Source organism: Centruroides sculpturatus, unplaced genomic scaffold (assembly GCF_000671375.1).
Source record: "Centruroides sculpturatus isolate CEXI.00-Female unplaced genomic scaffold, Cexi_2.0 scaffold855, whole genome shotgun sequence".
Taxonomy (NCBI): Eukaryota; Metazoa; Arthropoda; class Arachnida; order Scorpiones; family Buthidae; genus Centruroides; species Centruroides sculpturatus.
The window spans coordinates 1-11,257 of NW_019385080.1; the positions used below are offsets into that span (position 1 = coordinate 1).

At 29.8% G+C, this 11,257-nt stretch overlaps 1 protein-coding gene across 4 annotated transcripts in view; it reads right to left on the bottom strand.

Annotated features, from left to right (window-relative positions):
- Positions 1-88: 88 nt before the first annotated feature.
- LOC111634366 (fanconi-associated nuclease 1-like) overlaps positions 89-11,257 on the bottom strand; it is a 29,051-nt gene continuing 17,882 nt past the window's right edge. For 3 of the 4 annotated variants that reach the window (XM_023379126.1, XM_023379127.1, XM_023379125.1), the window contains 3 exons: positions 10,613-10,750; positions 8,687-8,785; positions 89-411 (listed from right to left, as the gene is read on the bottom strand). In XM_023379126.1, the coding sequence (XP_023234894.1) occupies positions 237-411; positions 8,687-8,785; positions 10,613-10,750 (412 nt within the window). In that variant the 3' untranslated portion in view covers positions 89-236. The remainder of the gene's footprint in view (positions 412-8,686; positions 8,786-10,612; positions 10,751-11,257) is intronic. The other variant, XM_023379124.1, reaches the window with a different exon arrangement.

The window sequence follows — 11,257 nt, forward strand, 5'->3', positions numbered from 1 at the left end:
TTTTAAATTTATAAACAAACTGTTCAAGCTTTTCTAGAAAAACTAAAATTAAGATTTGTTTTAGTTTTCCACATTACAGTATTTAGGTTGGTTTTAAATTTTGTGTGTGCTTTATTTCTTGTGGGAGAGGGAGAGGGCCCAGTAAGAAGAAAATGTCTAGGGCCCCAAAGTGGGTTAATCCGGCCCTGTTCTAATGTATAGTACATTAGAAGATTAAAGTTATCTATATGTATTTCTCATGATATATGAATTTTATCAGTTAAGTACTTACTGTACCTTTCATTCTTCATTTGAGAACTATAGTGATTGTAATCTTCTTTTGCTTTATTAAATAATTGAAAAGCATCTTCAAATTTCTTATTTTCCATTTTTTGAAGAATTTCACTTTCAAGATGTTTTGCATTTACATACCTAAGAAAAAGAAATATAAATCAATATTTTTAAAACATATGAATAAGGACTGGATTTATATGCATATGCATGCTGTTTTGCTTAAATGCTATAATGTTAAAACCTTGATATAAACATAATTTGGGTCCAAGTAAATCAAATTAAGGTTATCCAATAATGCTTATTTTGTGTCTTTTTTAAAAATGCATATAAAAATATAGGTTTATGATTTTTACTGTGCATTTTGCAGATTTAACTGTTTTCAGGACTAAAACAGTGCTTTATAAACTTTATAAGTTATTTGCATGATTGCAAGTGTGAGAAATATTACTACAAAATCCAATTACAAATGAGAGTAAAAATTTGAATGTTTTAAATTTGAATTGTCTAACTTGCATTCTTTTAAAATTCTACTGGGTACATATTTTGTATTGACACGAAAACTTTCTTTTTCCAAATTCTCAAAATTCTTTGAATTAATTAGAATAAAACTATTGTAAATGTTAACATTTTATTAAATTAATAAATATAAATTTAAATCTTTCAAAAAATTGTTTAAATATAATGTTCAATTAAATATTAGCGAAATAATTTCTTATGAGTAAAGTAGTCAAATTTCATGTATGGAGCATGAACAGAAAACATTCCATTAGATCAAGTTCAGTTCAACCAACAATATGGGTAAAAACAGCAAAAACTATAATGCTGAATTGCTAAGAAAGTATGTACAGGAATTTGAATCTTAGATATTTAAAACAGATGGAAAAATTATTTATTGTAACGTATGCCTTAAATCATTTCCTGCTAAAAAATGCTTTAAGTGTCCCAGCATGTTGAAACATCCTTACATCAGTGGCAACATGAAGCATGAAAATGAGCCAAAACAGCAATTTATCATAGGTAAGTATTCTAGTTGTACTGAAACTAACTTTAATAGAGTTCACTATATCAGTTGTGAATAAATCATCATCAACTCAACATTAAATCTATAATTAGTTAATAACTTAATAAATGTGTTTACTCATTTATCATCATTAGAACAGGGCTATAAACAAAAATATACTAATACTAAAGACCAGTGACATAAGATGAGGAAATACCATAATATGAGGGAAAACTAGGTTCATCCATTCATCCTCACATTTCATAAACAATTGTGTGTGTGAAAATAAATTCAATAATAACAGATTAGAAAGTTAAGTTAGAACATTTTATTGAATATGTAATTTTATTTGTAATTGATTTGATTCTATAACTTGTACATAAAACATTATTCTAATACATAGAGTCCCGTACAATGCACAAATAAAGCAAGCAACAGTCTCAAACGATGCCGTTCAGAATATACGTTTTTTTTTTCAACTTATAGGCCAAGGTTTAAACTTTCATAAATTGTGTGATAATGCAAGTTTCGATAACATGATTTCCTATAATGTGTAATGAATCCCCTGCGTTGTACAGGACTCTACTGTATAGTATATGTTTTGTAATGTCATAATTTTCAAATCATGTCAGTTACTGCTATGTGTTTATCTCCTTCCAATTAAAAGTATGACGTAATACACATTACTAACATGTGCTCACAAACAGAAGTACAAATGCATTTCAACAAACAAATTTTATTGTATATTATTGGTGCTTTTAACGTACATAATGAATAGTCCAAGCATCATTATGTGCATATGTATATACGGTACATAGATTGTGATTTTAAACACACACACACACAATTCCAGCCATTACTGATTTATAATTGTTTAAAAAATAATAATAAAATATATTTATAAAATACACTACCCTACAATAATGGACAGGACACCTGTCAAGTTCGGTGGTGGTGGTGTTCTTGTTTGGGGGTGTTTTTTGTGGTATGGCCTGAGAACTTTGCATGTTGTTCCTGGTATATTGAATGCCTATGCCTACATATCAATTCTTCCTACAGGTCTTCCTGTAGGAAAGGACAATCAGGTTCTTCCTACGCTCTGGCAATTTTATGGAATGGACGAATGTTACTTCCAGGATGACAATGCTCCATGTCACATTGCAGCCTCTGTCAAGCAGTGGTATCAAGATACAAATGCCAACCGTCTTTCCTGGACTGCTCAGAGTCCCAACCTAAACCCAATAGAACATTTGTGGGACGAGTTAGAGCGACACTTACAAACCAGGGAACCACGTCCAAAATCTACAGCTGAGCTGACAACATTCTTGAAGCAGGAATGGACACAAATACTCATTAGGGCAGTGTTTCTCAACCTCTAACAAATCATAGCCCCCTTCAACGTAGTATTGACCCCTTCAGTAAAACTGTTATGTAGTATTGCCCCCTTCAATACAAAATTTTGATGCTGAGGGCCAAGACTAACGCCAAATTCGTACTGCATTGATAGACTAGTGACTAGTATAATGTTATTTGTTTAATTATTGTACGATATAACAAATAAAATATCTTATTATTCTTAATACAGTAGAGCATCGTTTATCCGAATCAATTGGGGACTGGGGTTGTTCGGATAACTTATTTTTCGGATAACCGATTATGTATGAAAAATATATTAACCTATCCCATGCTGAAATTTTTCTCTGTTGCGTGTCGCTTTGCATTGAATTTTCGTCGATATTAAGCCTAACGAAAACTTTTTAAAATAATAATTGTGGCTATTATATCATTAAAAACTATTTTTTTATTTTGTACAAACAAAATAAATATATTGAAAAATATAAAACCAAAAAAATATACTTTAGAAGTTGATCTAGTATCAAAAACGTTCAATTCAGCACGACACAGTCCTCAGAAAAACACCACACAAAAGTGCCAGTGCTGCCAGCTAAAACACACACACCAACAACAAAAAATATTGGCATAGCCCAAGATATAGCCAAAGATTGCAGCGCCACAGCACTAGCGAAAACTTAAATTTGCCAAATGGAATGCTTTCGGATAACAAACGTTTCAGATAACCAACTTTTGGATAAACAATGCTCTACTGTATAATGTTTTACTATATCACCCAGAAAATTGTTTTTCGCCCCTAAAATATAAATTGTTACTAATCGCCCCCTCAATATGGAAAATTGCCCACATGGGGGCAATATCGCCTCCATTGAGAAACACTGCATTAGGGGGACCCTCCTCTTATTAAAGCATGTATTCTTTACCTTATGCCATCACATCTTACTGTACGGTCCATTATTGTAGGGTAATGTATGTCAACTACGAACAACTCGATATAGTCATAACGTAGTTAATTAAAACTGATTCTTTGGAAACATGTGACATTTAACATACAATCATGATTTGATGATAAATAATAGAATATTTTATATTTGTTTTTTCAAGAAATTATTGACAAAAAAATTAATAACAACTAAAAGCAAAATCAATTATAAAGCTGTATTCAAACTGATTTCAATTGATGTAACAATTATTACTAGAGAAAAGATTTTAAAGTGCGGCACTTTTCCAAAAAATATAGCTGTTTTTATACAAATAATTCAAGATATATATTTTGGGGCTTAAAATGAAGCAAAATGAACACACTATGTTTAACCATTTTGCATCTTTATGTGAGATTAGCACATTTCTTCCTCTTTGAAGCTTTAGCACCTATTCCTCACTATTCTCCGTATTTTTAAAAGATTGGACAGAAAAATAAATAAAATAAAATTATTTTCACTCTTCTTGAGGGGTGTCAAACTGGCGGCCCTGATGTAATTTTGCGTGATCCACGGGCATGATGCTCTGAAATTAAATAAAATGGCTGACAGATCAAGCTGACTGATAAACATCTATCTTCTACAATGAAAATTTTTCTCAGTCTTTGAATCCAGATATTGGAAAACTAGGAGGAAGAAGATAGTGCTGGCAAGTTTCCAGTGAAAACAATTAATTTTAGTTTTATAAATATGCACATTAAATAAAATAAATGTTTAAATAAAAGCAATACTATAGCAATTATATATTGTTGAGTTGAATTCACTAAACTACATATGTTTTAATTGCCCTATCTATCATATCTATCTATTAAACTACATATATATTAATCAAACCACCTTACTATTTCCAGCAACGTATTTAATAAATTTAAAAACGTTTTCGACTATATTTAATAGTCTTCATCAGTTAAGAACTTTAAAACGGAAAACTAACGTAAAATAGAATGTAAGCTATACAACGGTTTAAAAAATTAAAATTAATTACGTAAAACGTAAATAAAACATAAAAATAAATAAATATTAAGAAATTAATCGTGGTAACGAATGAAATTAAATTAAAATAAATTAAAAAATAAAAATTAATCGTCATGGTAAAAAGATTTCCATGCGCAGGATAGACTTTCTGCGTCTCTATGGTTGATGCATCCTTTGTTGATATGCGCCTTGTAAATTTCAAGTTTTTCAATATGTTTAAGGACTTGTTTGTTGGTGGCTGTCCTAATTATAAATGCTTTGTCCCAATGTACATTAATATCTTGATGTTTAGCAAAGGCTGCAAGGACGGTGCTGTCCACGTTTTTAGTAATAGAATATTTATGTTCTTTAATCCTCTGTTTTAAAAGTCTCATGGTGGCACCAACGTAAACTAGCTCTGAATTAAAACGGCGATCACTTAATGGAATAGAATAAACTCCTGTAGTATTGTAACTGTTTCCTTTCTTCTTGTCATTTCGTAAAATTCTATAAATCGTCGGATTACGACGATAGGTAACTCTTAAATTATTCTTTTGAGATACTTTTTTAATCATCGATTGAAGGAAAGGAATATAGTTGAGAACTACTCTTCGTCTTGGTTCTTAGTTGTAGGTTGCTTATTTGTTTGATTACAAAATTTATCAATAAGAGCATTAATTTCACTTATACGATATCCCTGTTGTACAGCTATTGTACGTATGTTATTTAATTCTCTGTGTGTGTCAACCATACTCGTACAATGGGTATAGGCCCGCTTTATCCATGATCGAAAGGCTGCATTCTTAAAATTATGAGGATCAAAGGAATTCTTCGGTATAATAATAGGAAGATAGCTAGGCTTTCGATAAATATTTGTCCATATTTCACCATATTTACAAGTTATGGACAGATCCAGAAAATTTACGTTAATTTCACTTATCTGTTCCAATGATAAAGTTACACCATACGGGTTGTTATTCATTTTGTTAAGGAAATATTGAGGAAAAATTTATTAAATACGTTGCTGGAAATAGTAAGGTGGTTTGATTATTTTAATTACATTCCAGTAAGTTATTTTATTTTATTACATATATATTAATTGCCTGCACTCTCACTTCAAATTATAATTTTAAGAAAATTTGTAAATGTGATGTGCCCCACATAAATCTTATCAGTCACATTAATGGCCCATTATTTAAATGAGTTTGACACACCTGCTTTATATAGTTAGTTGTGTTAGTGTTGTACCAGTCTGAACCAGAACCCATTGTTCACAATAAAAACATGCCAACGGTTAAAAAGGTAAAGTAATATGCTCTTTCAGAAGAATTCAAGATGTAATTCATTGAAACTGATAGTTTCATTCTTTAATGTGCCATCTGAGATATAAATATTGCAATCAATGAGAAGCATCAAAGAGTTAATAAAGTTTTGATGAGCAAAGCACAAAAATAAACAAAATATCTTGCAAGCACTTTCAACATGTAAAGAATGACTTCTTCAGGCAAAACAAAACAAATTTTAGAATGTTGTTATAAATTTTAACATTAATGTTAATATGTTCTAATTGGAGTGCACATGTTACTTTTAAATGTTTAATGTTAATTTATACTAATTGAAACACATGTGTTAAATTTAAATGATACACTATTAAATTTCCACAGAATTATCTAGAAGGGTTCTCAATCATTACTTTATGCCCTTGTGGAATGAATCTTCCATCCTCTTACAATGCAAGGACCACAACTGTTTATTCATCTGGAAAACATTATTTATTGAGAAATTGGAGCCGTGTAATAAGTCTGCTCTAGCACTCACAAAAATATGGGTTTCACTATTTAATAATTTTAAATCCTAGCTGGCAATAATTTTCAATTATAGTTTAACCATTAATTGAATGTGTAAGTTTAATGGTGCATCATTTAAATTTAACATGTGCATTCCAATTAGTACAAATTAATGTTACTGTTAAAATTATAACAACATTCTAAAATTTGTTTTCATTTCACCTGAAGAAGATATTCTATACATGTTGAAATTCAGCTTTGACAGATTTGCCAAAGCTAAATTTGAATTAAATTTGAGGAACAATCTAGATGTGGAAACCTTTGAAACTTTGACTGAACTCCCTTTCCAAATGCTTACAAGCGATGCTTCATTGGTTTCAGTTGATGCTGAGCAGAGTTTCTCTGCATACAAGAATCTCCCCGAGCTCAAAGTGCCAGTGACTTACTTTCAAAAACAGAAATGTTGTGTGTAGTCCAGTATAAGAAGTTGGTTAAAACCCAATAAATGTCATTTTTACCTACTAAATATGTTTACTTTATGATATTTGCTATAGTATCAGATAAAGAATGTTCATGTAACTGGTTTAGAGTTGAATAAATACATTTCATTAACACCTTTTTTTCCACCTTTTCATATACTTTTTCAAAACCTTTTTTCCCTTTTCTGATCATAATTTTGCACCTTAAAATCCATTCTGTAATTATTACACACATTTTTTTTACAAAAATTCTGAAGAAAAACATGGAACAAATCACAACCAAAAAAAATTACACAATGGTTACACAAAAAGCATATATTTGAAAAGCTTTATGTTTTTGATATATCTGATTAAAAAAAAAAGTAAAATAATTTTGTTATATATGTTACAGTGAAAGTGGATGGCCGGTGAATGTACAGTACTGTACATTATTATTAGCAAATGCACACCTTCACTAAAGTAATCAGTGAATCTGTATTACAGCATTCACAAGATTTTGGCTTGTCCTGAAAAATTGATCATTAAATGTAAGGTGCCTTAGACAAAACAGTTACTTTAAGAACAACTGCATCTGCCCAATAAGGCTTTTTCAAATGTTCTTGAACTTTGAAATGCCACACTATGAAATGTAAAGGTAAGAAAAATGGCACTTTACACACTAAATATAAAGCTAGCCCCAACCAATAACAACTTGCAAAAAAGAATCCAGAAGACTATACCTGACAGAAATAAACAATCAGACAAATACAACACTACCGAAGTCATCTATAAAATACCTTGCACATGCAAACCCCCAAAAATATACATCGGTGAAACAAAAAGAAAATTAGAAACAAGATTAAAAGAACACATCGCAGACCTGAAGTATAATAGAATCAACTCTGTTTTTTACGAACATTGCACGACCCACAACTGCAAAATAGATAAGAATGATGCAATAATAGTACACAAAGAAAAAAATTGGTACAAAAGAAAATTCAAGGAAAGCTACGAAATTACTATAGACAAAAATAATATTAACAAGAACCTAAGCATTGACATCCATAAAAACTGGCTACAATTATTAAAATAGAATGTTTATACAGTCGCAGGCGAGGCTGTACACAACACTCGGGGAGGGGTGAAGTTACAAATTACGAGGCATGCGGGGGAGGCCGTCAAGTCGGGAGAAGATGGGAGGGGGAAGGGAGCGGGAAATACGGAAAGTGCCAGACTGATACCGTATACTATCGATGTAACAGACTGAAGAGGGGCGAAAGCCCAAAACGTGTTTCTGTATGAATTAAAAGTAGATGATGGAATTATTTGCCAAGTGTCGATAAATGCACCAAGTCGTGACATAGAATTAGAAGAAACAAGAAAAAGAAAACACGGTTTCGACAAATAACTAAAACTTCTAAATGTCATAACTCTTCAATTTACTACAATAAATAAAAATGTTCATTAAAAGATTTTTCATTTTATTTTAAATTTACTTTTTACAACTTCAGCTTATAAAGGTTAACAAACACACTAGACAGAATAAACAATGACTATTATTTTAAAATGAATGATTTGTTCCACATTCACTGATTATTTTAGAGAAAGCTTACTAGTAATAGATTGCATTCACTGTACAATCTACTTTTACTGTAAGATATACAATTAGTTGATTAATCATGAATTAATGTATAATAAACTTTTTGAGAATAATTAAATTGTTATATATGTATTAATTACTGTTAAAATTTATTAAAAGAATTTTAAATCCATTGAACAATTAAATAAAAATACTATTTAAATATGTATTAATTAAAAGGTATTAATATAATCTATTTCACATTTAAGAAAATTTTTCAATATTCATAAGTATTTACTTACATGATGAGATCATTTCTAGTTTGGAAGAGAGTTGTTTTCTGACTTATTTTATAAGCAGGAAATACAATTTTACCTGTATTAACCATGAGTAATGTATATCTGTTTAAAAATATATATATGCTTTTATAATCTTACATAAACATTTATTTCATTTTTTAAATCTAATTTTATAATTAAAACCATTTATTCTAAGTAAATGTTTTGTAAATTTGCATAGACAAATTTTTTCCAACTAGAAAATTATTCATAACTTTCTGGTTGCTTAACATACAATATACAAAATATATATATTAATGTTAATGTAATGCTAAGAAGATATACATAATGACAGTAATGCATCATATATATATAAATGCTAGCAACAACAGTTATCAGTAAAACAAAAGTGTTTATTAGTCTATATAGCAACTTCTAGTAGACATTGTCAGTTTATGTATTAAATATGAAAGAAATCATGCATTAGGTTTCTGAGTCTGTAAATGGTATTTTCAATACAATTTATAATAAAACTATTTCTATTTTTGATTCTACAATATCACAAAGTACAAACAAAGATCAAAACAGCTTATATTGATCCAAGTATCATTCATAGTATCCAAAAATACTAAAAATTCCTTTGCTATAACCATATATACTGTAAACTACCCATTGGAAATAAATGTTAACAGATTAATAATTCAATTGCACTTAAATAAAAGTTCATTATTCATTGAAAATAAATATGTAAACTTTTTAAATAAAAATTGTCATTGGTGTGACTCCAGTGACTTTTCAATATTACACATAATGAAAGACTGAGAAGTTTACTCAAATATGAAAGTGATTTGAAATATCTTATATAATACAGCAAAGTTCAACTCAAGACTTTAGAGAAAACCTAAATAAACTCTCAAAAAAAGGAGCAGCTGTATAACTTGTATAACTGTATATAACTTTGTATAACTGTATAACTGTATAACTTTGTATAACTGTAAATAAACTTGTGAAGAAAGATGTAACTACCAAAAAATAATATATAAGATCTAAGAACTTGTAAGAAAATAATTATTAATGTAAATTTTCAATTTATTGTTTGTAAAATGTAGGTTTTCTTTTTGATAATTGTAATTACTTAGCCCCTGAGTAACAGGGCTCCCAACCTTTATACTAATAAAGATTGATGATGATGATAAAACTATTTCTATTTTCTGCAGTAAATATATTATGAATTTTCCAAATGGGTAAAAAATAATTTGACTACGCATATTTAAAAGCTTAAAATTGTAACATTCTAACATTATATATCTAATTTATTTTTGTCTTTATATTTTAAATTTACTGTTCTCACATTATAAATTTATGTAAGAAAAATTTAGATGAGGAAAAAACTGGTTTTATTCTCTATCTATATCAGTGTTTCTCAATGGGGGCGATATCGTCCCCATGTGGGCGTTTTATATGTTGAGAGGGCAATTTGTAACAATTTATATTTTGGGGGTAAAAAACAATTTTCTGGGTGATATAGTAAAACATTATATTAAAATTAATTAGCTATTTTATTCGTTATATTGTACAATAATTAATTTTAAAGAAATAACATTATACTAGTCACTAGTCTATTCAATGCAGTACGAATTTGGCGTTAGCCCTGGCCCTCGGCATTGAAATTTTGAAGTGAAGGGGGCGATACTATGTAACAGTTTTATTGAAGGGAGTGATACTACGTTGAAGGGGGCGACGATTTGTTAGAGGTTGAGAAATACTGATCTATATCAATCATTCTATATTCTTTAATGGATTGTAAAATTACAAACTGCTAATTAAGAAATTACTTTTACCACTAACTTTATTATGATTTATAATGTTTTTCTGGATTATTTACTCAATGTTAAAGTTTTTCAACTTTCTAGTGTCAAATTTTTTATATTAAATTGCTTAATTACTTACAATTGTTGCTGTAAACCACCACCAGGTTCATCTTCATTTTCAATTAAACTTGTTAAGGAGAACAATATCATCACACGAATGAAAACTTCTCTAGCTTCAGGATAAAGTTTATAACAATCTCCAGCAATACTTTTAGCTCTAAAAAAATTTACTATCTAATAATTATTTCAAAGTAATATGATTTGATAACATGAATTTCAAAGATCATTTAGTAATAAAACAAAGTTAACAAAATGAATTTATTATTTTGTGAGGCTCTGGACAGGTCCGAACCCTCGCTAAAATTCGCGGAAAATAATGGTTTTAGAGAAAATTATATATTGGTTAGAAATAGATTTTTATTTTATGAAAACGCGACGCTAACTTTAAAACAATGGAAGAATGTAAGTCCGTCAACCATTTCCGGTTGGAGATCGAATTAAACTTCGATTTTGACCTCTCCCGCGCCCCCGAAAGGTTTCGAATTGTCATCAGGTGACGACGGGAGACCAATCGGAAAGGGGAATCTGAGAGAAAACAGATAAAACCCCGGAAATTCGAGGACGCGATGGCTTCTTCTCCCGAAAGTTCCAAGTGACGGATCTGTTGTTGTGTGTGTGTCTCGCACCCATCTTCGTCTCCATCTCCCGACCTCGGATCGACATC